This window comes from Arvicanthis niloticus, chromosome 17 (genome assembly GCF_011762505.2).
Source record: "Arvicanthis niloticus isolate mArvNil1 chromosome 17, mArvNil1.pat.X, whole genome shotgun sequence".
NCBI classification, from domain to species: Eukaryota; Metazoa; Chordata; class Mammalia; order Rodentia; family Muridae; genus Arvicanthis; species Arvicanthis niloticus.
Window position 1 is genome coordinate 44,552,076 of NC_047674.1, and position 27,965 is coordinate 44,580,040.

General features: G+C 41.1%; 2 protein-coding genes across 5 annotated transcripts in view; one reads left to right on the forward strand and one right to left on the reverse strand.

Annotated features, from left to right (window-relative positions):
• LOC117722675 (KH homology domain-containing protein 1B-like) overlaps window positions 1-8,806 on the reverse strand; it is a 32,258-nt gene extending 23,452 nt beyond the window's left edge. The window contains exons 1-2 of the mRNA XM_076915200.1: window positions 8,669-8,806; window positions 7,393-7,510 (exon numbers count right to left, since the gene is read on the reverse strand). Coding sequence (XP_076771315.1) covers window positions 7,393-7,414 — 22 coding nt within the window. The 5' untranslated portion in view covers window positions 7,415-7,510; window positions 8,669-8,806. The remainder of the gene's footprint in view (window positions 1-7,392; window positions 7,511-8,668) is intronic.
• Window positions 1-27,380, forward strand: LOC117722661 (glutathione S-transferase A6). 4 transcript variants are annotated; one of them, XM_034521918.2, is made up of 7 exons: window positions 1-287; window positions 11,352-11,459; window positions 17,165-17,216; window positions 18,298-18,430; window positions 22,470-22,611; window positions 23,863-23,994; window positions 27,050-27,380. In XM_034521918.2, the coding sequence occupies exons 2-7, from the start codon at window positions 11,373-11,375 to the stop codon at window positions 27,170-27,172; spliced, it is 669 nt and encodes a 222-aa protein (XP_034377809.1). In that variant the 5' UTR covers window positions 1-287; window positions 11,352-11,372; the 3' UTR covers window positions 27,173-27,380. The 4 variants fall into 4 exon arrangements, with proteins under 4 accessions (XP_034377809.1, XP_034377811.1, XP_034377810.1 ...); XM_034521920.2 differs by lacking the exon at window positions 1-287 and adding an exon at window positions 974-1,127; XM_034521919.2 differs by lacking the exon at window positions 1-287 and adding an exon at window positions 8,763-8,886.
• Window positions 27,381-27,965: the final 585 nt, after the last annotated feature.

The following is a 27,965-nucleotide window of genomic DNA, read 5'->3' on the forward strand; positions in this document are numbered from 1 at the left end:
AAAACTGAGAACGAAATGTAATATGTGGTACTTTCAAATATTATCTGTAACACTGTATGATCAACCTCGAAAGGCAAAATATTAACCAGGTGCTTTGCCGAATTAGAATGGCTAAACACCTTTCCTTTTAATTGAGATCAGAGACCTCCCCATCACTAAACGCTGTGGGTGTGGCTTCTCTCCTTCGCGACTCCTCCCCCTTGCCCTGGAAAGTGCCCACTCTAAGGAATAAACAACCCACTTGTGGCTCCTTCCTGCCTTAGGAGCAAAGAGAATTCACCAGCAAGGTGAGTACTGGCAGAGTCATTTTTCCCACAGGTTGGCCTATCCTACCTTTAAAATGCTTAGAAAAGTACTTTAACTTCAGGTCCTTGTCACAGGAAGGAGTGTTTATCCTCAGGCTGTGCTTTCTTGTGCGTGTGCCTAGAGAACACAGCAGAAGTCCTTTACCTTGTTTGTTTGATAGGAAGAATGTAGAAAATGAGAAAATGAGAGTTTAATGACTTGAGAAATTGTATTATCGTTATTAGCGGCCCTGAGATTCTTACACGGGGTGGGGGTGGGGGGTGGGGGGAAGCTGCGAGAGGAATCCGGAAATTTTACAGCCTTTCTGAACACTGGCTGCAAAGTTAAAAACCCTCCAGCTGCCTCCCCGCAGACATCAGACCTCATCCTCATCTTGCTTACTACCTCTTCAGCAGAGCTGCAATCCTTTCTTTTCCTTCTCATAGAGAGCAGAGATGAAGACAGTGCCCTTGGAAGTAGGGGCGAGGAGGGATCCCCTCCCCTCCCCCCTTTAAAATTAGAAAATATTTAGTTAATTTATTCTTTGATAATTCATACGCGTGTATAATCCGGCTTGGTCATTTCTTCCCACTGGTCCCAAGTTCCCACCCCACTTTCCTGTTTTGTTTGTTTGTTGGTTGGTTTGGTGTTCCAGTGCCCCACGTGGGTGGCCTGGCTCTTCACCGGTCTTGAACAATGTTGACAAACTCAGTGGGCAGCAGGTCCTGTGTTGGCAAGCCACTGAGGTGAATTCACAAGCTCCTGAGCCCGGTTGTGCTTGGAAGACAGAGATGCAAGCCTTGAAGACTTCTAAGCATGGAAAATTTCCACCTAAGCTTGAGGTTTGATTTGTTGTGAAACTTGCTTTCAGTTTCATTTGGTGGTAGGGTTTCTCCCTCTAAGCTTTCTGGGGTTTAGGGAGAGCCTCAGCTCTAAGGTTTCTGAGACTTTTGGTATAAAAAAAAAAAAAAAAAAAGGTTTAACCCCTTGTTTGCTTCATGGCTTAGGAAACTGGGGAGCTGGGGAGCCCTTGTCTTGAAACCCTAACCTCTCTGGTCTCTTCATGAGAAAGGAGCATAGCGTTTCACACAAATCACTGCCCTCCCATGTGCATTTTTTATTAGTTTTTTTAAAAAAGATTTATCGAATTTATTTGTTTGTGAAGGGTGCGTGTGAAGGGTGGGAGCCCAGAAAAACACTTCCGGTCCCTCCAAGCTGGAGTTTGAGGCATTTTTGTGGGCTACATGTCTCATTATGTAGGTGCTGAGATTCAAACTCAGATCCTCTGCAAGAGCTGCAAGTACTCTGCCTCTGCCAAGCAGTCTCTTTAGATTTCCTTTGTTAGTTTTTGAAGAAAAACAATAGCCAGGAATTGAGGAACCAGGGACAGAGAATTTGAGTCAAGAACAGAATTTGATGGGTTGATGTCTTAGGGTTTTACTGCTGTGAACAGACTGATGTTTTATAAAAGGATAAAGAGAGTATGTTCTGTGGGTGTGTGGAGCGGTATGGGGAAAGGGGATGTCTCTGCATGGCCATGCAGAGGAATCTCTTACCCCTGAGGGACCAGTCACACACCAGTATAGTATAGTTTATTGAGGGCATAGGGAGGGGAGCCAGGAGGGTAGTAGTGGCAGAGAGTTTTGGGAGCCAACTTGTAGCAGAAAGTGGCTATCAGCTTTGCAATCATCTCAAGCCATATGCCCTGATAGAGACTTGTTTTTCAACAGCCTACGACAGCTGAGCACACTCTGATAAATATCTCGTTTATCCCACATATCTTGTTTTGCTGTTTAGTGCCCCCAGCTGCAAGGCGCATGTGGTATCCACGTGCCTACAAGGCACGTGACAAAGTGTATAAATACCCCGGACTTCCCTTCAGAGAGAGAGAGAGAGACAATAGGAGAGACAATAAGAGAGACATGAAGTGAGTCAATAAAGGAGACTTGAGACTTGATCAAAACCTCTGTCTTGTCTCCATTCTTTGCGTCTCTTGCTAGACCCTGACCCTCGGACTGGAGCAACAGAGCAGGCCGGGACATTTTGGCCCCAAAGCATGGGGCAAAATGGTCTGCAACACAGCTCCAAGCGTGGGTCAGAGAGCAGGCTGAAACAAGAGAGAGAGGGAGAGGGAGAGGAGGAGAAGAGGAGAAGAAGGTGAAGAAGAGAAGTAGAGGCCGGCCATGACAATGTGAAGAGAGGAGGAAGGGAAGGGGGAGGGGGAGTGGACAGAGCGAAACTAGAGGCAAGAGATCAAGAGATAGAGAGGAGGAGGGGCAAGCAGACCCTTTTATAGTGGGCCTACTTGGCTGTTTGCCAGGTAACTGTGGAGGTAGAGTTTAGACAGAATACTAACACAGACACCATGACCAAGGCAACTCTCATAAAGGACAACATTTAATTGGGGCTGGCTTACAGGTTCAGAGGGTCAGTCCAGTATCATCAAGGTGGGAACATGGCAGCATCCGGCAGGCATGGTGCAGGAGGAGCTGAGAGTTCTACATCTTCATTTGAAGGCTGCTAGCAGAATACAGGCTTCCAGCTAGGATGAGGTGTTACATTCACAGTAACACCTACTCCAACAGGGCCACACCTTCTAATAGCACCCCTCCCTGAGCTGAGCATATACAAACCATCACAGCTGATGAAAGTAGACAGAGTAAACATGGGTCACTAGCTATCTGAAAATGCCAGCTTATCCTGTGCATTCTCAGGCTGAAGTGTGTGCCTTCCAGGCAGAATCTAATGAAGTGTTCATTGTTAAGATCGGCACACAGTGGAAACTGTTTCTTCTCTTCTTGTTTTCTTCTCAGAAAAACCACAGTGTGGCCTTAGTGGGAAGGGAAGCACCTAGCCTAGCAGAGACTTGAAGTGCTGGGGAGGTTGTGTGTGTGTGTCTGTCCCTCACCCACTCAGAGGAGAAGGGGAGGGAAGGAGGAAAATGGGGGAAGGATTGTGGTAGTGGGGGGGGGTGACTGGGAGGGGAGCAGTGAGTGGGACTTGAAGGGAATAAGTAAAAAAAAAATTAAATTAAAAACCCAACAATGATTATTTATGAACAATTAACTAGCTAGGCTGTAATCGATTGCCTAGTCTGTTGACTACGCTGTAGTCAGTTCAGTTGCTTACTACATACGCTGCTTTTCTGTTTGTTACTGGATCACATTGTTGGATTTGTCAGAACATTGTCGTAGTACTTTTATTTACTTTTATGTGTTTACTACAGTGTGTGTAAGTGCTGGCTTCCATGAGTCGCCTCATATACATGGGCAGAGGACTGCTTTGCTGTGGGTAGTTGATGATGGCTCTCCTTCCACAGGATGTATTCTTGCACTTAATCTCGTCTCAGGCAGCCTTGAACCCTGAGTCCCCCACTCTTCTATCCAAGTGCTAACAGCCAATTATCTTCAAGGCTGTTCTCCATCAACCCTAACCCTTCCTCATCAAAGGGAACTCAAAAGCCAGTGAGAAACTACTCTCTGAAATCCCAGCTTAGGGGAAGGCAGTCTGTGGCCAGTCCCTTGTGTACTTCCAAATACAGTTTGCTTTAACCAGTCCTTCTCTCAGGTCTAACACCGCCACAGGATCTGAGGGTAGAATGCTGGTCTTTGGACTTCCAGGGCAAGTACTTTACCAGCTAAGCCATCTCTCATCTCTCCTGCCTCTACTTTTAGGTCGTTGTCCTCCCCTTCCCCCTCCTCCTCCCTTTCCCACCCCCTCCTCCTCCAGATGGACTCCTTCACATCCCTGGGTTCTCTTTCTCTTACTATGTCTTCTTCCTCTTTTCCATTCCTGTTCCTTCAATAATGAGGAGTCGAAAGATGAGCAGGGTTTAAAGTTTCAAAAGGACAATAAAATGGAAATGTAAAGGAATTTAGGATAGTGAAGCAAGAAGACCTAGATTTTCTACTTTGGCAACCTTAAGAACAATTAAATGCTCTTCTCTTGAAATGTCACTTTCCCACTCCGGCAGACAATTTGCAAATTCCCAAGTTAGTATTCATTCCCCTTGGGGTTCCCAGGCAAAAAAGCATGCAACTTAAAAAAAAAAAAACCCACTATTTCTACTATGTAAGAAACTGCTATTATTATTCATTTAAAATAAATTCATTCTCTCTCTCTCTCTCTCTCTCTCTCTCTCTCTCTCTCTGTGTGTGTGTGTGTGTGTGTGTGTGTGTGTGTGTGTGTGTGTGTGTTGATAGAGACCAGAAGTGGGTATTGGATTCTCTGGCTCTGGAGTTATAGGTGGTTGAAAGCTGCTTATGTTGATGGTAAGAACTAAACTTTGGTCTTCTGTAGACCATCAGCACACACTCTCCGCTGTAGAGCCGACTGTCTAGCCCCTGGAGACTGCTACCTTTTGAGTGATTGTGTTTAAACAGCCAGGTACTGAAGAAGATTGTATTAGCGTGGTCCTAGCGTACTACTGAATTAAGTCTGTTCTTCCTGGCAAGGGAATGCTATAAGAAATGGCTGCCTCTTGCTATAGAGCATGTGCTATTCCTGGCTGTGGAATAAATAATGCAGAAACCTGACACACTAAAAGGCTATGTTGACTTCCTGGGGGATCCCTTTGTGTGGGGGCTGGGAAGCAAGTTGCCTTTGCAGGTTATAAACACGGAATAATATGACGATAAGTAGGAAGAAACTAGTTCGAATGCCAGGACTAGCTTCAAATCCAGAGTTCCTCAGATCCCCTGCAGTTCACTATGTAGGGAGTCTTGAGGGGAAACTTGCTAAATGGAGCAGATACTTGTATTTCACTATGCATAGAACCCACCAAGTGGAGGCAATTTTGCCTTGGAGTCACTGCCAATAGAAAAAGGAATGTAATGATTGATTTATGTAGGAAAATCTCAGACTCTCAGAGAGACCTCATGAAAAGAATCACACTGTTATTTGGAGTTGTACAGGGCAAACCTGAATTCAGAGAACCCATGGTGCCTGTTGGGGGAACATTGGAATGGATGGAGAGGTTGGTGCTTACTTATAACTTATAACTACATGTATGTGTCTGTGTGTGCAAATATTTATGTGTGTGTGCAGGTGACCGTGGAGTCCAGAAGAGGTTGCTGGATCTCTGGGAACTGGAGTTGCAAGCAGTTGTGAGCCACCTGATAAGGATGCTGGGAACCCAACTCAGCTGTTCTGTAAGAATAGCAGGTGCTCTTACAAGCTGAGCCACCTCTTAAGCTTTGCAAGCAATTTTATTAGACAATGGTGAGGGGTTAATGATAAACTATGGATAAGAAGCCTGAGTTTTGAGGTATAAGAAAACATCTCCAGGATGCTGACCCCACAGGTAGGATCCCATCTCAAAAAAAAAAAGGCAGATGCTTTGTGTCTAGGCTGGCAGGTGTCTTCCAGCTCTCATGTGATCAACTAAGGGGACGATGACTCCTGAACCACAAAGTACAGCCACTTCAGGACACATTCTGCCTTCTCATGTATGCACAGCTCCGTGGTCAGGACTAGATTTAAAGCTGTTTAGTTCAGAAAACAGACTGGGTTGGTGTGTCATTCTCCACCAGCCTTCAGCATTGCTTGTTATGTTTAAAAAAAAAAAAAAAAAAAAAAAAAAAAAGGCAAGTAGATTTCTGAGTTCGAGGCCAGCCTGGTCTACAGAGTGAGTTCCAGGACAGCCAGAGCTATACAGAGAAATCCTGTTTCAAAAAAACAAAACAAAACAACAAAAATAATTCCAGTTTGTTTTTTGTTTTTGAGACAGGATCTTACTTTGTAGCTCTGACTATACTAGTGCTCTCTCTAGAGACCAGGCTGGCCTTGAACTCTCGGAGATGCACCTGCCTCTGCCTCCTGAGTGCTGGGATTAAAGGAGTGCACCACTGTGCCCAACTTGCATTAGACTTTTAAAAAAAGAGTAATACATTACATGTAAACTAGCCGTGTATGTGTGCGTGTGTGCGTGTGTGTGTGTGTCTAGGTGTGTGTGTCTAGGAGTGAGTAACGCAACAATCTGGAATTAAGCTTTTGAGTCTGAATAACTGAACTCCTGCTTCGACTGAACCCTTTGCTTCCCTGTATGCTCCTCATACACAACTTGCCTGAGCCCACTGTTGACCCTGCCTGGTCTTAAATCTGAGGTTCTTTCTGGCTTCCTTCCTATATTCTGTTCTCTCAGGCAGCACAGAACAGAGCAGTGGTTCTCAACCTGAGTGGAAGTGGCTAGAGGTATTGCTCCCAGAGAACAGTTGACAAAGCACAGAGATATTTTTGTTAGTTGTAGATGAGTGTTAGGGGAGACTACAGTATAATACTGGTGGTTGCTTAGTAAATATCGTCCAATGGGTGGCATAGATTCCTAGAACAAAGATTACCAGACCCAGAAACTCAATAGTATAGGGGTGCCGTGGAAAAGAGCAAGCTGTGGCCTCCTATGGCAAGTACCAATAAGGCATGCATCTTGAATCTTATCCCAGGTCACACAGTATGAATGGAACCCAAAATGCTTATTGACAGGCTCTAACTGAAAGTGCTACCTAGAACCTACAGTGGGAATTTTCCACCTCACTAATAAATGATAACGTGGAGTTTGCTAAAGATGTGCATGGGAAAACTCCAAGATTTCGGCATCAAATGAACTGCATCTGAATGTCGGGTTTTCCTCCTGTCTGTATAGATACCACTGTCTTGTATAATATTTGGATGAGGATTAAAACAAGAACCTGCCCTTTATTCACTGGGCACTAAAAACATCGGTCATGTTTCACTCAAAACCAAAGACCCTTTTCCTAGACTGTGAAACAAAACTCCATGCAGAACTGGCAAACAGTTGCAAGAGAAAAAGTTTCCCCTTCTGCAGCTGACGAATTAGGTTTTGGCTACAGTGTCCAGAGCCATTTGCCTGCTACTGAAGCAGAGAGGTCTGCCTGCTAGGCAGGGTCAAAGCAGGTCAAGGTCAGCTTAGAGCCGTGGTAGCTATATTTTCAAAGATGGATACCCATCCCTTTAATCTGTATACTGATAATCAATACATTGCCAGGGCTTTACAAGTTTCAGAAATGGTGCTTACATTGATACAGCTAACAACCAAGTTTACAATATTTCTTTTCTCCAATACAACAATGTCTCCAAGCACTCACTCACCCAACTGTGTTATGTAGGGCATCTTCGAGCTCGTTCAGGACTCCCGAGGCCTCTTGCAGAAGGCAATGCTTTGGCAGATAAAGCCGCTCAAATGATAGGTCTTTCACAAGTTGAGCTCCTGCAACAATTACATGCTTCAGATCATCAAAGTCATCAAAGCCTAAGAAAACAATTTCATATATCTAGGCAAATTTCATGACAGATTGTTTATCAATGTGTCTCCTGTCTTGAATGTTATTAGGTACCTCATTGTGATATTGATCTTAGAGGTCTAGTTCTCAATCAGTTGTGGCAAATGAATATTACATACATACCTGAATTTGGAAGGTTAAGGTATGTGGTAGTTTGAATATTTTTGGCCCAGGGAGTGGTACTATTTGGATGTGTGGCCTCGTTGGAAGAAGTGTGTCACTATTGGTTTGGGCTTTAAGATCCTCCTCATCCTAGCTGCCTGAAAGCCAGTCTTCTCCTAGCTCCATTAGGAACAAGAGATAGAACTCTCAGCTCCTACATCATGCATACCTGGATGCTACCATGCTCTTCCCTTGTTGGTAATAGACTGAACCTCTGAACCTGTAAGCCAGCCCCAACTAAATGTTGTCCTTATAAGAGTTGCTTTGGTCATGGTGTCTGTTCACAGCAGTAAAACCCTAACTAAGACACTGAGCAAGCCAGGGAAAGCAATCTCATAAGCAGCACATCTCCATGGCCTCTGCATCAGCTCTTGCTTCAAGGTTCCTGCCCCGTTTGAGTTTTTGTCGTCACTTCCTTTGATGATGAACAACAATGTAGAAGTGTAAGCTAAATAAACCCTTGCTTCTTGGTCATGATGTTTTGTGCAGCAATTGAAACCCTGACTAAGACAAGGTATGTACGTGTTTCCATAGATACCTTTTCAGGTTTCATTATGGCCACTACCCAAACAGAAGTCACTAAGCATGTTCTTACTGATTGCTTACAGCACTTGATAGAACAACCTAACATGATTAAGTTCAATAATGGGTCTGGGTATATAAGACAAGCTTTCCAGCACTTCTGCCCCCAACTGTCCATAGCTAATGAAATGGGTATTCCATACAATCCACAAGTTCAAGGAATTATGCAATGAGACCATGGAGCTCTAAAAAAATGAGTTAAAAAAATAAAAAGGGGGAGTTATGTACTCCTTCACCACAAAATAGTTTAGGTCATGCAGTTTTATTTTTTTAATTTTTTTACTTTGAATGCCAAGGGACTCTCTGCTGCTGAGAGTTTATGGCACCCTACTCATACTTACGCCCAAGTGAAATGGAAGGACCTGCGAACTGGCATATGGCGCGGTCCCAATCCAGTATTAATATGGGGATGAGGGCAGTTTTCTGTTCTTCCACAGGATGCTGAAAGTGCCAGTAGCTTTTGGAGCATTTGGTTCACCATGTAGAAAAAGCAATTGACCAAACTCATGATGCTGATGAGCCATTTCCTGATGTCAGCTCAGGGAGAGCTATATTGGACGTAAGTCTCTGACCCCGGATCTTGCATAACTTCCATCTGGGAAGGTCTACAGATTGTGGTGAGAGTGAACAATACACGTGTGCTAGGATTGCCATCTATGGAATGAAGAACAAGAGAAGAAGAAAGATTTGATTATTCTGGTCATGGCATAGGGTTGCCAGTTTGCTTTGTTAAGAATGGAATTTCACCAGGATGTCTCAAGGTAGTCAAATGTACCCTGTCAGGGGTTGAAAAAACGGTGTGCATATGGCCTACCAAATGGAGACACATTCTCTAGTGTGACACAACTTCCCCACCACCACCACCCGAGTCATCTTTGCCATGTATAAAGGAGAGCTGAGATAACAATAAGACCATTCAGTGGAGATCATGCTATACTAACAAGCTGTACTGGTAGAATGTGTCCCGCTCAGGCAGATATATTGTTGACTGATCTGGAATCAAGATGGAACACAAGGAAACACCAATGAGTGGTAAAGAGGTCTGTCAGCAGGATTATGGATCAGACACTGGATTTCAGCAAACTCAGGTCTGGAAGCTTTCTCTGTCCCTGGGACAGGTTAAGCCAACTAAGACAGCTACTGAACAGAGATGGAGCACTGGGTTCAGGTTACTTGCCTGAGTTTTCCCTTCATATGCACTGTTGGTAGGGAAAATTAACATCACTATGAATGGGTTCAGAACCCATGAAACTTGCTATGACTGTAATTTGACTAATTGTATCTGATATTGTTCAAGGAACTTCTGTTATGATACTCCATCAACCTTCACTTACTGTGCTTCCAGGATACAATGTTTCAGGACCTTGATATTCAAACTGAGGCTTGCAAGTGTTGGAAGAGATTCAGAAAGCTTTGAGTAGGCCTAAGAGAATGATAGGGTTAACCATTGCTGGGATTTTTGCTATTATCTACTATCGCCACCACTACCACTGCAGCCGTAGCCTTGTCTCAATCTGTTCAAACCTCAAACTGCTCATTTTGTTAATGATTTGTCTGAATGTTACCTTAGCCTTAGGAACATAAGAAGATATAGATAGTAAGCTAGAACAAAAGTTAAATGCATTTTATAAAGTAGTACAGTATTTAGGAGATGAAGTTCAAGGGCTGAAGGTGAGATCACATTTAGAAATGCCATGTAGAATATCACTGGATTTGTATTAACTCAAAAATGTATAATGAAAGTCAACTAGGTAGGGACTGGGTACATTTGCATCTTAAATGTTCCCTGCATGGTGCTAACCTTTCTTTGGATTTAATTCAATTGCATCAGAAAAATTTGCATCTAAAGGATGCTAAGCCCCTGCAATTAAATAGTGCAAAGGCTACCTCTGAATGGTTAGTTAAAGCAATTAAGAAAGAATGTGCCTTCCTGTCTTCATTTATTCATTTGGCCTTTTCAGTGTTTACCTTGGATGCCCTAATAGTTTTAGAATTCTACCTGTTATCGCTTGTGGTTAAGTGTGCCCTCTATTTCTTTTTGAACATCTATGCAGATCTCCATCATATGTGGCTCAAGATTGTAACCTAATGGGTTACATCTCCCATTGCAGAGGCTTGTAGTCAAGGATGAATAAGATTCTGTCACACGTGAATCAACCTAAAACAGGGCACAAATGTTAGGTAGAATTCATGTTCTGATGTTCTGATGATGAGTAAGGTCTACACATTTTGGGGGAACACCTAAAAGACAGGCACACTCCTTCTGTGCCAATAGCTGAGGCAACTTTGGCTTGTATAGAATAAAAAAAGGGGAAATATCAGGAGCCATTTGCCTGCTACTGAAGCAGTTTAGAGGTCTGCATCCTAGGCAGGGTCAAGGCAAGTCAGGGTCTGCTGGCCTAGCAGGATGTTTTGCAGGTAGCCAGATTTCTTGGAAGGCTGATGCATGGGACATTAGGAGGAAATACACTTGAGGCTCAAAACAAGCAGCTGAACATGCTATTGACCTTGCAAGAAGGAACAAGGAGTTCTCTGGATAAAAATGGTGGATATCCTGTGTAAATGTTACCAGTTGTTTCTGCTAGCTTGTGGTTTTGCTTGCCACATCACTGTGGGGTATCAAAGATTGTACTCATTAAACTTGGAGCTGCAGCATTTATTGTCAGTCCTCCCAAAACTATCTCTTTTCTCTGTGTCTTCTTTAATCCTCATCCTCTCCCCTCCACTCCTCTCCCCTCTCAAGGTTTACCAAGTGCTTAGGTCATCTGCCACTGTAGAATCTAGGCTGCTCAGTTTATGTCCTCAAAGAGAGAGGACCACTAGGATTCCGGGAGTGGTTTGATACAATTTCAGGATGGTGGTCTGTGGATGGAAAGACTCAGGATCAAGAAGATCTGACTGCAATTTTTACCAGTCTTGACAAGGACAGATATACTATTGTATTATTAACCATAATCCATAATCTTAAAATACATATAGCTTCTGTTCATTCATTCATTCGGTCATTCATTCATTTATACTTAGTGAATCTAAGGAGCTACACCTATGGCGGAGAAGCCTTTATTTCATTATGATGAGGCCCGGGGTAGAATGGAGTCTGTGCGGTGGCTCTTGGCTGCAGCTGGAGTAGAGGTAAGTTTTGAGATGATTCATCTTCAGATGAACCTAAAACTAACCATGTCAAATGCTTTCCTCACATCAACCATTGTGTTTCCCATTGAGTGTCTTCTAAATAATTATACCCTGTTTGGGCTTCTTATTGTGGTGGTTTGAATATGCTTGGCCCAGAAGTGGCACTATTAGGGGGTGTGGCCTTGTTGGATGGGTATGGTCTTGTTGCTATAGGTGTGTCCTTGGACAAAGTGTCTCACTGTGGAGGTGGGCAATGAGACCCTCCTCCTAATCACATGGAAGCCAGTCTTCTCCTATTTGCCTTTGGAACAAGATGTAGAACTCACAGCTCCTCCCATATCATGCCTGCCTGGATGCTGCCATGCTCCTGCCTTGATGATAATAGACTGAACCTCTGAACCAGTAAGCCAGCCCCAATTAAATGTTGGCCTTTATGAGAGTTGCCTTGGGCATGGTGTCTGTTCACAGCAGTAAAACCCTAACTAAGACACTTATGATCCCAGGAATTTAGGCAGGAGGATTACAAATCTGGGGTAGGCTGTCCTATACAGTGTGACCCTTGTCCCTTCATGCATTAAATTAAAATGATTAGTTTTAAAGATATAAATGAATAGATAGTTCATAATAAATAATTGAAAATATCTTTATACAGCATAGACAATAACACAACCTCGAGACATCAGTCACAGTATATGCCCCACATTTGGATGGAGATTTAGAGTATGAAAAATAAATAACTCCAACTATATAGAAGTTCACTGAGTTGTATAGTCTTTGTGTCTCACTAATTTCAGTGTATGGTTTTATTTATATATTTTCTATAATAAAGTTTAAAAGAAAAAATAAATAATTCATGGCATTTATATAAGAAGTAGAAATATAAGTACTGAATGTTTGATAGCACTAAGAAATTCTTATTGTTTTAAATGTGATAAACTATTTGTAGAAAGTTTCTCCTCTGAAAATGTCTTTATGGTGTAGAGAACACATTGGAGTATTTAGAGACAAAATACATGGCATTTGATATAAACAGACTCAGGAGATTTTGCCCTTGGATAGAAGCTGGAGGAATAATGGTTAAGCGGTGAGACAGTGTCCTGTGAGGGATACTGGCAGGGATCTCTCAGCCTCATGATGCTGTTTACTCAGCCCTGAGGATTGCACTTCACCCTTCCTCCTGCCACAAATGGAACTTGAGCTTGACCCTTTTCAGTTTCAAAGAAAGCAGCACACAGATACAAATAAGCATGTTTCCACTTTGTGTTACTCCTATGAAGAGTCTGTTTTCCCGTCATGCAGATGTCCACCTTATGATTCATCCTCTGGAGGAATGAGTTCTAAACAGGCATGTGGAATATAAGCAATGGACTCAGTATCAAGGCTTCCTCTTGATCATCTTTGACTCAAGAGGGAGCTGAGCCCTCAGACCCTTGCTCAGACCTCCTTGGTCTTTTGTACCCCCAGCCTGATCATGACAGGCCTACGCATCCCATCATCCCCACCAAAGCCATCAAATTCACCAACCCCATTCAGCCTTGGTGACCCTCTTCCAATAACTGCTAATCCCCTATATGTTTTCTGAATGGATGCTTAGCTAATTGGTGCATTAAACACCTCGCTGTCTCCATGGTCTAATGCAGTGTGACAGTGTATATCTACAACCAAGGAATCCATCAAACATGCCAGAAATGAAAACATTCCTATAACTACTTAGAACTCTAATAACTCACGACAGCCTTTGCAACCAGAATTATTATTTACTGTCCAATTTTATGTGGGCCAAGCCCTGTACTCTATATTTTGAAAACTCCATATTTTACTTGAGGAGGTGCTCACCTGGGTACACTTGTATGTTCTTATGGCTCTAGTTACTCAGTAGATTGCAGTTGAAGGAGGATTGTTTGAACCTAGCTTGTACAACATAGTGAGACCTGTCTCACATTAAAAAAATTAATAGATGAATGGAAAACATTCTTTATGTTACAAATGGGGAGACAGATGCTGTGAGATCTTAAACGATTATGCTCAAATCACAGACACACACACACACACACACACACACATGAGCTATAGATCATACATCATATGAGCATCAATGTACAGAAATACTCAGAATTGTTTCTGATGACTTTATTTTTTTGTAGATTCTATCAGTTCTAATATGATTGCATATTTGGTAAATGATAGAAAAATTAATTTGGGTTTCTTTTTAAATTTTATTTTGTCTGCATGAATGTTCTTCTTGCATATCTGTCTGAATCACAAGCATGCCTGGTGCCCATGAAAGCCAGAACAGGGCATCAGATCCCCTGGAACTAGTGTTAAAGACAGTTGTGAATCATCATGTGGGTGCTATAAATTGGATTAGGATCATCTGGAAGAGCAGCCAGTCTTCTCTCTAGCTGATGAATAGAGATTTTTTTTTTATACTAGTGTTCTGTGTATCCCAGGCTGGCCATGAATTTGTCATCTTCCTCCCTCAATTCCAGAATGCTGCCATTGCATAGGCAAGTACCACCATGTCTGGCTAAACTGATTGTTTCCTTTGTAGCAAATACTGGCAACTGCTTGGAGCATCAGATCAGTTTGTGACAGCCCATTCTTGGGCTGCTTATCTTATCAAAGTGATTTCCCTCAGGATAAGCTTTAATCTCTAGAGAGAGATAAAGATTGGAGTAGACGGTCACCAGGATTCAACTGCTTTAAAGAAAAAGGAAATGAAAAGAGAATGTGATGAAATAGCAAGGAATCTATTAGAATTATGATACATCATCTGTCTGGAAAAATTCACACACACACACACACACACACACACACCCCACTCTAAACATTTCTAAGTGGTTTGAATTGCTTAGTGGATTATTTCTTGTAACAAATCAAAACATAGATCAATATGACTGTACACATATTCAAATATTGAGCCTGAGAGTTAACAAGGATTTCAAGGTCAGATAAATACACAATAATTAAAGTGTTAAAATGAACTTTCCCAGTCATCAGAACCCTAACATTTTGCTTAATATTTTTTTACAATTGTTTGTTTTTTTTTTTTTTTTTTTTTTTTTTTTTTTTGGTTTTTCAAGACAGGGTTTTTCTGTGTAACCCTGGCTGTCTTGGAACTCACTCTGTAGACTAGGATGACCTTGAACTCAGAAATCCTCCTGCCTCTGCCTTCCAAGTGCTGGGATTAAAGGCCTGTGCCACCACTGCCCGGCTACAATTTTATTTTGTGTTCGTGTATTCATGTGTATGCGTACATATGCTGTAGATGTAGGTAGGGGCCTGAGGATAACTTACAGGAGTTTGCTGTATCCTGCTACCTTTGTGCTACAAGGATCAAACTTACTTTGTCCGAAATGCTAGCAAATGCCTTTACCAGCTAAACCATCTTGTCGACCATGGTTACATTTTTTTGTGGAAGCATGCAACCAATTGCACAAGATCATAAAGTCATCCTTTTTGTTATTTACTTTACTGTGAGAACTATGAACCTTTCTTTAAACTGAGAAATCTACCACAAAGTTTCATTATATTTCAGGAGAGGAAATTCTAGCTAGGAAGATTTGATACTATGCTATATGACATTCAGCAGTGGTATAAATTATAAACTAAGCCACATAGGAAAAGTATGAGAGCTGTCCTGGTTTGCTTTCTGTTTCTATAATAAAACACTGAATGGGGAGATGATCCAGTTGTAAGAGCTTCTCTTCCAGAAGACCCATGTCTGATTTCTAATATCCACCTGGTGGTTTACAACTATTTGTATCTTGGATTCCAGAGAATCTGAAGCCCCTTTCTGGCCTCTGAAAGCACCAGGCATACAAGAGTACATAGGCATTCATTCTGGTAAAAAACCACCCACACACATAATATATACACATATGAACTATGTATACATATAAGGATAAACCTTTCAACTGAGATGTCTACCATGAATTTCCATACATTCCAGAAAAGGAAATTCTAGCTAAAAAGAGTTGAACCATGCTATATGACCACAGGACTCATGTCATCTACATCATTTGAAGTCTAGGTGTAGGGGATGGAGAGATGGCTCAGAGATTAAGAGCACTGGCTGCTGGCTCTTCCAGAGGTCTTGAGTTCAATTCCCAGCAACCACATGGTGGCTCAGAGCCATCTTTAATGGGATCCAATGCCCTCTTATGGTGTGTCTGGAGATAGCTACAGTGTACTCATAAATGAAATAAATAAATCTAAAAAAATTATATATATATATACATATACATACACACACACACACACACACACACACACACACACACACACACATATATATATATATATATGGGGGGAGCCAACAGAAGGCGGCTATCATCTGTGCAGCCATCTTGAGCCTTATACCCTGACAAGAGACTTGATTACAACAGCCTACAACAGCTGAGCACACTCTGATAACATCTTGTTTTAGATACCCAGGATCTTCCCTTGGGTATCTAAGACTTAAAGATGTGATTTAGAGATAAGACCTAAGGGCGTGACTTAGAGGCATGGCTTAGAAGTGAGACATATAAAAGAGGCAGACAGAAGAAATCATTATTAGACATTAGGCACTTAGCACTTGGAAGAAGTAACTTGGAACTTGGAGGCACTAGGGACTAGGAACTAGGGACTAGGAACTCAAGACTTGGGACTTGGACTAGGAAGAGAGAATGACGAATAAATGGGATTGAATCACACTCTGGTCTCCATTCTTCACGTCGTCCTCACTCTCTCTCTTGCTGAACCCCAACCCGAGGACCAGAGCAGCTTGGGGCAGTGCAGGCTCTAATAACTTAGCCCCCAAGGCTTTTGGTAATGCGGGTTCAAACACTGACAGAGCGGTCCACAACATTTTGGCCCCCTAACGTGGGGCAGAGCAGTCTGCAACATATATATATATATATATATATATATATATATATATATATATATATACATACATACATATATACACACATACATACATATATATAAAATGCTGCCCAAAACTAGTTTTGGAAGTAAAGGGTTTATTTAGCTTACATGTTAAATCATTGAAGGAAGCTGAGATAGGGTCTCAGACAGAGACCATGGAGCAATGCTGCTTACTGGCTTGCTTCTCTGGCTTTCTTAGCTTTCTTCCTTTTATAGTTTAAGCCCAGCTGCCTAAAGATAGCACCACCCACGGTGGGCTGAGCCCTCTTACATCAATTAACAGTGAAGAAGGCGCCTTACAATCATGTCCATGGGCCTGTCTGATTGAAGGGATTCCCTAGTTGAGGTAACTATGGGCTCTGTCAAGTTGACAACTAAAGCTAGCTAGAACAGAGACTTTTGGTCCATGTAATATCTTGTACTGCAGACCCAATGATGTCTCTTAGAGGTGCAGACTCTTCTGAGATCTTAGAGCTTCACAATCAGAAGAACATTGCAGGATTTCCCTTTTTGGGAAATCCCTCCCTAATTGTGTGGTTGCCGTAGTTCTTGATGGGGAAGAGAGTGGGAATGAAGCTACCTTCAGGATGAACAGCTGCACGCTGTGAGTTGTGTTCTCTTCTTGACAGGTCAGATAGAAATTTCCAAACAGCTGTAAGCATGTTGTTGTATATATTACCAAACTTCAAAGTATTACCTCACTCACACCATATATCAAAGAGAATATATTCAAATTAAGAAGCCTATGATACTAAAGAAAAAATAACTCCTTTGCTGTTTCTTCTTTCTAGTATGAAGAAAAGTTTATACACACTAATGAAGACTTGGAAAAGTTAAGAAGTGGTAAGCCCAATCAATTATCTGAAGATCCCTGATAGGGGAGTCTTCTAGAAGAGTTAAACCTGGGTCTTTGTGTGTGTGTGTCTGTGTGTGTGTGTGTGTGTGTATGTGTGGTGTGATCATGAGGATGCCAGAGAGGCATAGAGTAGTTAAAATATAAAGGAGAAGGGTTCTTTGAGCAAACTTGAGACTCACTTAAGGTCGAAAGAGCCAAGCTGCTGAGTATTTGTTAATAAAACATCCGCAGTGTCTTTCCTAGTTTTCCTTTACTTTCTACAGTTTTCTTGAGCTGTAAACAGCTCAGGACCACATGCCACTCACGCACTGCATGACGTGAAAGAAGAGAAACAAACCTAGCTCTCCTGTTAAGTTCTTTAGGCTTGGCCAAGTGATTCCTGGCAGCACTTAAAGATTTCTTGTGCAATGGTCCTAAAGTATTGAAAGTTCATATTAGAGTGTGGAGAAGTAAAGAAACAGAAACAGATACCAGCTACAAGGCCAGGGATTCAAGCCTTTTTAGAAGAGGACACAATCCTAGATAGAAATTCTTCTCTGGACCAACCTTGATATCAACTGGTCACCATATTCTGTTCACTCCCTATTTTCTAAATATGGCCATGAACAGAAGACAATATAGAGAAATTCCCTTATATGTATCTAGATGGGAATAAAGACAGAAATGAATTAACAAGCTAATGAATGAGGACTAGGGGGTGGAGGGAACTATGTGAAGCTTTAAAAAAAAGAAAGAAACGGGCGGTGGTGCCGCACGCCTTTAATCCCAGCACTTGGGAGGCAGAGGCAGGCGGATTTCTGAGTTCAAGGCCAGCCTGGTCTACAGAGTGAGTTCCAGGACAGCCAGGACTACACAGAGAAACCCTGTCTCGAAAAACCAAAAAAAAAAAGAAAAGAAAAGAAAGAAAAGAAAGAAAGAAAGAAAAAAGAAAAAGAAACAGTATTTAATTACAAATGTTAAGTTACCAAGCAATAAATCTTATTTCCTCTTGGATTTTTAGTCATCTGAGCACTTTTCATCCTGTACATATGACCTATGTTTTTTCTTTCTTTTTTCTTTTTTCAAAAGATGGAGTTCTGATGTTCCAGCAAGTACCCATGGTGGAGGTTGATGGGATGAAGCTGGTGCAGACCAGAGCCATCATGAACTATTTTTCTAGCAAACATAACCTCTATGGGAAGGACATGAAGGAGAGAGCCTTGTACAGTATATTTCTTTTTCTGTATCAGTGGTTATTATGGGAATGATTTAACCCCTTCAGTGAATAATCAGATCTATGGGAGGGGTCATGACCACCAGGCCTGCTTTGGTACTTATACTAGATTCAAGTATGGCAGAGTCCTATGGAGATCAACGATGAGTGATTTTGAGTGGGATCCTGGTGACTTATGATAGACAAGGATATTGATATTCTCAGACACAACATAGGAACAGAGGCTTGATAACTCTCTCAGCTTTGAATTGTGGAGAAAAGTGGAACCATAATTCTGGATATGCAGAGTTTCAGAGACTGGATGCTTATACCATGGAGTGTCTAGAAATGGCAGAGTGACCATAGATGGATTTTTGTCTGCCAACTTTTAATTTCCAGAAATGACTGTGTTCAGGGCCAGGAAATTAAGCTACTAGATTATTTGTAGATTAGTTCAATGCTTACAGGTTAATAGAACCTTGGTGCTTGAGGTTCTAGAGTCACCTGGCTTATATCATGTAGAACCAAAGCAGCCAGATTGAGTCAGGGCCACCAGAGTTGGCAGGTTGCCTCCCAGTTGTGGTGGAACTGCTTCATTGAAACTTAGAAAACTCTGGGAGGGGGGATGGCTCATTCAGTAAAATACTTTCTTTCCAAGCATACAGATTAGAGTTGTGATATCCAGCACCCACATAAAAGCTGGATGCAGTAGTAGCCCCAATTCTGAGAGGTAAGAGATTCTAGGTGCTTGCAGCCAGTCTAGCAGAAATATTTGAGTTCCAGGTTGATTAGAAAGTCTGTCTCTTTAAGATAGAAGGAAATATTGGAATATACCTATCATTGATCTCTGGCATCCACATGCACATATATGGACAGGTGTACCCATTATACACCTGTATACACACTTATCACACTCCAAAAATTAAAGTAAGATCTAGTATGACATATTAGCAATTCCTCAAACGGTCAAATCCAGGATTATCAATGACCCATCAATTCTACAACCTAGTGTGTATCCAAGAGAAGCAAAAAAATATGCCCTCCTCTGTTCTTGTACAGAAATGCTCATAGCAGCTCTTAGAGTCAAACTGCTGGAGAAATGAGCAAGATGTCTAACTAGAAGCATCTTGCATATTCTTTACACAATAAGCCAAAATAAAATTTAAAAAGCATCTGTATCACTGGAAATATTTAGGCAGCATACTGACATGCCTGCTAAACATTTAAAAACCAAAGCCATCTATCCAACCAACATTTAAGAAAGTCTTTGTTTATGGAAGCCATTCTTATGTAAAAGTGGGAGAAGGACATTAAATGGACTAATACCCACATGGGGATACTGGAAGCATGAAGAAACAAGATTTAAAAAAAATGCCGCCAGAGAAACTCAACAACTCTAACCAGACCCCAATAAAAGGGAACCAACAGACTAAGAATTTCAAAGAATAATTTTAATGAAACCTATCAAAAAGAAAATGCAATCCACCAGGCATAGTGGCACAAGCTTTTAATCCTAGCTCTTGGGAGACAGAGGCAGGCAGATCACTGAGCCAGTCTGGTCTACAAAGCAAGTTCCAAGATAGCCAAGGCTACGAAGAAAAACCCTGTCTCAAAACAACAACAAATCAACAAAACAAAAAACAAAAGAAAAAGAAAAAAGAAAGAAAATGCAGGCCTCAAATTTAGAAAGAATTCATGATTTAGATGAGAAATTTAGAAAGAAAAAGAGACTTTTAGCCGGGCGGTGGTGGCGCACGCCTTTAATCCCAGCACTTGGGAGGCAGAGGCAGGCGGATTTCTGAGTTCGAGGCCAGCCTGGTCTACAGAGTGAGTTCCAGGACAGCCAGGACTACACAGAGAAACCCTGTCTCAAAAAAAAAAAAAAAAAAAAAAAAAAAGAAAAGAAAAAGAGACTTTTAAACACAACTGGTCAGAGATCTTGGCACTAAGGAATTGTGGCAACTGAAAACTATAGCCCTGACAGAATTATACAGGCATAGGAAAAGACCTCAGTGCGTCACAACAGGGAGTTTAGAATTTTATTTATTTTTATGTGTATGGGTGTTTTCCCTGCATGTATGTCTGTGTACCAGACGCATGCATTGCCCAAAAGGCTAAAAAAGATGTCAGATCCCTTTGGACTGAAGTTATAGATAGTTGTGAGTTGCTAGGTGGTTACTGGAAATCGAACCCAGGTCCTCTGGAAGAACAACTAGTGCTGTTAACTGCTGAACTGTCTCTCCAGTCCCCTGTCAGATTTTTTTTTTTTTAACAAAACAAAGGGTAACACACTAAACACAATACATAGGGGACACAATTAAGTGAGTAAACCTTTACATTATCAGTGTCCTGGGATGAGACAGGAAGGAGTATAGAGGCCTGTAAGTGCAGTAATTGTTGGTGCCTTTCCACAAAGATGAAACAAAAATTCTCATTCTGTGAACCTCAAAAGATCTGGATAAATTCAATAAACATATCCTCTCTGAGGCATATGACAGTATTACATCATATGACAGTATTATATCATATGACAGTTACATCATATGACATTATACCATATGACAGTATTATATCCTATTACTGGTATTATGTTACATGATCGTATTATATCACATGAGAGTATTATATCATATGACAGTATTATATAACTGACAATATTACATTGTATGACAGCACTACACCATATGACTGACAGTGTTACATCATATGACTGACAGTATTATATGACAGTATTACAGCATATTATAGTATTCCATCATATGACTGATATTACATCATATGATGGTATTGCATCATATGACAGTAGTACACGTGTTACAATGTGTCCGAAGCGAAAGAACATGGAAACAGGCAAAGCCTTGTCAAGTCACCTGCAGTATAAGTCTCTATACTAACTGAAACACAGCTAAGGGAGTTTATCACCAGAGGGTCAGTCCCACTGTGCATGCTTAAGGAGGTCTTAAACTAGGAGCCAAAGGATGGTATTAATATCTTCCACCTGGAAAGCAGAGGTGAATATACAAGGCAAAAGTGGACCAGAGCCACAAAGGAAGACAAGGAAATCAATGACAGCCTCCTTAGAAAACTATCAACACATGGGCAAACAAAAGTGGAAGGAGATAAAGAACACACAGAACAACTGGAAAAAGATGAGCAGAGCTATGGGAGTGTGTCTGTTTCTCAGCCACAACCTTGAATGTCAGTGGATTAAATTTCCCAATTAAAAGATAGATTGTGTGAATCAATATCCTCCAAAGAACAAAACTGACAATATTACAGTACCTAACCTCAAAATGTACCACACAGCGATGGCACCAAACTAGTGTAGGGCTGGTACAAAACCAAACATGCAGTGCAATGGAATGGAATTGAGAGCCCACAAGCAAATGCATGCATATCTATCAACTGCTTTCCAGCAGACACACGAGAGCCTACACTGGAGTTGTAAGGCCCGCCAGGAAAGGAAAACTCCCTCTCAGCCCACAGGAATTCACGGCCACCCCAATAACTGCAAGACACCGAACTTGATGCAATTAACACGAGGTATATTTGATTTCAACTCATTGAGACCGTACTTCATCCTGTCCTATGCAGAGACAAGCAATGAAGTACGACCCCCACTTAAAGAAGAGATAGAGCTTTTAAAGGAAGAACCGCAACCCAGGGAGACGAGGGGGGAAATCATGATTAAGTATCTATAGAAAGCACCTGTCCAGTGTTCAGCTTCCATGAGAGGTTCAAGGAACGGTCATGGGGAAATATCAAACCCTATCTAATTTGTCTTGTGGTCAGTTCTGTTCCTGGTATCCAGGGTACACAGGCATGCTGACCTGAACTCCCAGCTCTGAACTCTTATTTATTTTGTCTTGTGGATAGCTAGTTTCCTAGGACCCAAAGCGCAGAACAAGCTGATCTGCACTCTTGACTCCATCTGTGAAAGGTTTAAAAATTTTTAACTCTTTCGGTATCAACTGATATTCTCGAAGGTTTTCATACTAAGAACTGTCAGGCAGGCTACATTGACAGTTGTGTTGTTACTGTCTTTCAGGATCGATATGTATTCAGAAGGGTTGGCAGATTTGAATGAGATGTTTATTCTTTACCCATTTGACCCACCTGGGGTCAAAGAGGCAAATATTGCCCTGATGAAAGAGAAAGCGACAAACCGTTATTTCCCTGCCTTTGAAAAGGTTTGTGGAAGCTGTTTGGACTTTAACTTGTAATCCCAGGACTCAAGAGGCTGAGACAGGAAGACTCAGCCTGGGCCACTCAATAGCATGCTTTAAAGGGGGTGGCATATCAGGGCCCTATTGAAAAAGACTTTAAAGCAGTGGTTCTCAACCTTCCTAATCCTGTGACCCTTTAATACAGTTCCTCATGTCGTGGTGACCAACCATAAAATTATTTTGTTGCTACTTGATAACTATAATTTTGTTACTGTTATGAATCATAATTGTGAATATCTGATATGCAGACCCCCAAAGGGGCTGTGAATGACAGGTTGAGAACCATTGGTTTAGAGCATGTCTTATTACTAGAGTGTGACTTAGCTATTTGCTAAATGCCATAGACTATGAGAGTTGTGCAACAGGTGTTAATTTTTAACAATTCCTGTGATTCCTTTTCATGGGTTGCCAACTTCTATCAGTGTTAAATGAGTTAAAGAACTTGCCAGATCCTCTCATAAGGGCAGTGGCGCCGTTCTTCAGAGTCTCGTATTAATTTACTAATCCCCCCCCCCCCCAAACCCCAATCTACTAATCAGACAATGCTGAGAGCCAAAGTCTCAATAGAAAGAAGGCAAGAGCCCCAGTCTGGCTTTGTGTAAAAGTAACTTTTATTCATCAGATGTAATTGTTTTCTCAGAGGGTTAGTGCTGAATAAGCTCCCCCTTTCTATTCTTTCTGAACTCTGGTTCAACTGGTTCAACTCAGCTGTTCTAGCTCAAACCTCCCCACCAAGCTGACTGATTCAAACTGGATTCTCTGGGCTTCTAACGGAATTGAATTGCTCTGCTTTGGGGTGGTCCGTGACACTAACTGCCTCCTCCCTCCTCTCTCTGCACTGCTCTCTTAAGTCACCTCTTTTTCCTGTCTGTTCTAGTGAAAGTTGGGTGTATCCTGTCTCTGACTAATTTTGTCAAATTTTTCTGATTCACCACATTGTCTGTCCTTCAATTAGTTGTCATTTTCAAATATTGCTGTTTTTTTTTTTTAACAAACTAACCTTATCTACATTGTTTGGGATTAAAGGTGTGTGCTAAGAGCATGTCTGTATTATAACCAGATCATACTTTAGTCCAGGGCATGTCTGCATTCTGGCCAGATGGTATAGTTCTAGAAGGTCTTTAGATATGATCCCTTTCCAGAGCAGCCATGTTTCTGCATTAAAATTCCTCTGCAGCTTTGTGTGTTTAGGATGTGTTTCCTTGAATTCTCCAGGTGTTTAGTAGCCATGGACAAGACTACCTTGTTGGTAACAAGCTAAGCAAGGCTGATATTCACCTGGTTGAAATGATCTACAACATGGAAGAGTTGGATGCAAACATTATAGCCAACTTCCCTCTGCTGCAGGTGAGCTGGCTCACACTTCCCATCAGAAATCTAGTATTGGGCAATGGGGTGGTAGTGTTTGATATCCAGTCTTCGTCATGTCTGCACACTCATCCCTAGGTCTCCAAAATGAAGTTTTAGGGCTCTAAAATAATCTTGTTCTGTAGCAGAACTTAAGGTGGGTGCTACTCAAGAAGGACCCAGAATCTCTGCTCCTGTATCAGCCCCCATTTTCTTATCCCACTGACATCTCTTTTGCTCTCTAAGATGTTCATCATCTTAGGTGTAATTTTGTCCTTGCACAGAGTTTATCAGAGATGGTCTCTTTTCATCTGATCTCTTACCCTTGGCTGTCACTTCTACTGTCAAACATCGACTTCTCTCTGTATAGACATACACACACACACTTCTTTCTTAAACTGTCTTTATCTCAACGTAAAAGTAGATTATGACACATGGTAGCTTGCATGTGTGGTTAAAACTTACCTTTGTCTTCCTCAGTCTAGTTTATTTTGCTTAACACAGTGATCTCCAGTTTCACCCATTCTCCCACAATTGCCATAATTCCATCCTTTATATGTGAATAAAATTTCACTGTATATCTGTACCACATTGTTGTATTATGTTTTATATTATTTAATTTGTATATGTTGAACTAACTTTGCATCTCTAGAATAAAACAGTATATGATCCTAATGTGTTCTTAAATGAGATTTGTAATTGATACATTTTACACAACTACAGAACGTTTTTTTTCACTAAGACTTTCCTGGAGGACATAACTAACCTGTCATCCCTCACTTCCACCCCATCCATTATTAGGGCACTAGAATTCTATAAAGTAGTTGTGAATAGTTTCAAGGATTGGAGCCTTTAAGTGGCAAAGAACATTTTCTATTTTAAATTATCATAAAACTGCCAAAGAAAGGAAGGAAGGATGCAAGGGAGGGAGGGAGGGAGGAAGGGAGGGAGGGAGGGAAGGAAGGAAGAGATTCTTCATACACTTTACAAACACTCTCTGTGAACTCATTCACAGACTCATAGTCAGCCTACGTCTTGCTGTCTGGCATCTTGGTAGTAAGCTGTTCCAGCAAAATGCTGTGAGACATTGCACCAAGTGTTTTGTTGTACAGCTTTTATTGACAATGTTTGTGTCTGTGTTTAGTAAAATATTACACTATAGGAATTGTGGGTCCTTTCTTCATTCATATGCGTATTTGGTTTCTGTTGTTGTCTTGATCTGGTTTCAATATAGGTATAATGGTCTAGGTGAGAATGTTTTCCATAGAGGCTCAGATATCTGAACAATTGGTTCCCAGTTGGTGATACTTTTGGGGGAGGCATAAGAGGAGTGGCCTTGCTGTAGAAAGTATGTCATTGCAGAGTGGTCTTGGGGCATTTATAGTCTCCCCTACATCCAGGTTGCTCCCACTGCTTCATTCTTGGGGTTTAAGATGTGACCTCACAGCTTGCTGTTTCTGCCACTGTGCCTGCCATGTGGTACATGCCTCCCACCATGATAGACTCCTATCCTTCTGGAACCATAAGCCAAAATAAATTATTTCCTCTATAAGTTGCCTTTGATCATGGGGTATTATCACAGCAATAGAAGAGTAACTATTACAGGAATGTAATACTTCTGTATTACACTTTAGTTATACTAACTAAATTTATAGGATCAGCGAGGTAAAGTTTCTTCTATTTCTTGAATCAGTTTGGAAAGCATTAGTGTTCTGTCATCTTTAAAGGCTTGGTAGAATTCAGCAGTGGTAGTAGAGCAGTTCTGGGATTGCTTTTTTGGAAGTCTCCAAATTGTCTTTGCCTTTTGTAGATCCTTTCAATTATTTACACTCTCTGGTTTGATTTTTGGAAGATAGCAGGTCTAGTTATTTATCTATTATTTCCTAGGTTTCCCTAATCTTTGGAATATCTTGTCAGAATATTCACTAGTAATCTTTGGAATTTCCTTGGAAGCCATTGTATTGTCTTCTTTTTCATCTTTAAAGCTGTCATTTTGGTTAGATTTGTTAGAAGTTTTCAATCGCATTCATTTTTAAAAACCACCTCTTTACTTGATTGAGCCTATGTATTGTTTGTTTTATTGTTTGCAGATGGGATTCTAAATACCTCAGACAGGCCTCAAACTCACTGTGTAGCTAGAGATGACCATCACCCTTCAATCCTCCTACCTCTACTTCCCAAGTGCTTGGACTACAGCTGTGTGCTCATACACTTCATGAATTCAGTGTTGGGGATTGATTTCAGAGCTTTGTACACACTGAACATGCACTGCCTACTGACCTAAATCCTGAGCCTATGTATTTATTGTTCTCTTAGCTGTATTTCATTCATTTCTCTTTGATATTTTTGTCTCCTACTGCTTTTGACATTGGCTTGCTCTTGTTTTCTTTTTTTTTTTTTTAAGACTTTGAAGTGCATCATTAGGTCATTTATTTGAAAGCTCTTTGACTTTTTATTATAAATACAAGTACCAATAACTTTCCTCTTAAAACAACCTTGGCTATATCACAAAGCTTCTTTTAACTTGTGCCTTCATTTACCTTTGATTCTAGAAATGATCCAATTTCCTCTCTGATATCTTCTATGACACGCTTCTTTCAAGTGTGTATCATTTAGTCCCCAAGTATTTCTTCAATTTCCCCAGTGAAATTACCGTATCATATGACACAATAAACAATTTTGTGTTTTTATTGGTAATGTCTATTCAGTATTTCCTATACTTAGTTCCAGACCCATTTTCTCATACTCCTCTGAGTTGATCTATGACAGACTTTTTACCTCCTTGCATTCTACCAGAGTCCTGAAACTACTAGATTAAGGTATAAAAGAGAAGACAAGGATGATTGTAACTTAGTAAAGCCTTAACAATATCTTCAGATAAAGTGCTAATGACCTGTTTTCTGCCTCTTCGTCTTATTTTTCTTGTCATTGGATGCCTATTGGTAAATGTACCCAGCTGGTGGAGAAACTCAGATATCCTAGGCAGTGATGCAAGCTGCCTTTGTCTTTGGGTTCCTTCATAAGGGTATGGATTCTTTCTTATTTTTAACTGCAGGCTCTGAAAACCCGTATCAGTGACATGCCCACCATAAAGAAGTTTCTGCAGCCTGGCAGCCAGAGGCAGCCTCCTGTTGATGAGAAAAGTATACAAAAAACAAGGAAGATTTTCAAGTTCTAGTGATGTGACATGGAACAAGTACTATCCCTACATGCTGACCCTGAATATTGAGAGACAATAAGCTTTCTCACTTGAGCATATTAATGAAATAATGGGCTTCTATGACACTGTTTAATGAAAACTATTTTACTATGAATATGCTGTGGAACTGGTTTTCTAATTCCCTGATATAATGTTTTCCTGTAATAAAAAATTAATAAAAATTGTGGATTATGTGTTTTTTATAGTCCTACAACAACATCTGTCATCTCATCTATTGGAAAGTCAAGTTTAGGAATTTTGTTTAATGCTCTTAAGCATGCAGAATCATGGCTGTAATTATGTAGTAGTGCCCCAAATAACAGTTTTTCTTCTTAGAAACATATATTTATTTTGGTTTTGTTTGTTTGTTAGTTTGTTCATTTCTTTTGAGACAGGATCTCACTGTGGAACTTTTCCAGTTCTGGAACTTTCTATGTGCACTAGGATGGCCTTAAACTCACAGAGAACTATCTAATTTTATAGTGGAACCTTCTTGCATCTGCCAACAATATAATGACACAGAATGTTTTTTTTAGTATTTTCAAGCTTTGGCCTTTTAGCTAGGGCAGTCTCCCAGCCAGCTATCTAGCTTAACCTGACTAAATCTGGCACTATGTCTGTACATAGCTAGCTCTACCTCTTAGCTCTGCTTTGGTCTGTCTGTTCATCCCTGTGTCTGCTGGGGAATCTCCCATGTCTCATTTCTCCCAGTCTCCCTCCCTCTCCCCCTCGCCTCCCTCCCCTTCTTCTCAGTGTCTCTGTCTCTGTCTCT

Bases quoted from the DNA above. Each gene is read 5' to 3' on its own strand.
- LOC117722661 (XM_034521918.2), top strand. From the start codon at position 11,373: ATGGCGGAGAAGCCTTTATTTCATTATGATGAGGCCCGGGGTAGAATG. The intron at 17,217-18,297 runs GTAAGCCCAATC...TTTTTTCAAAAG, and splicing joins CTTGGAAAAGTTAAGAAGTG to ATGGAGTTCTGATGTTCCAG. The intron at 23,995-27,049 runs GTGAGCTGGCTC...TTTTAACTGCAG, and splicing joins CCAACTTCCCTCTGCTGCAG to GCTCTGAAAACCCGTATCAG.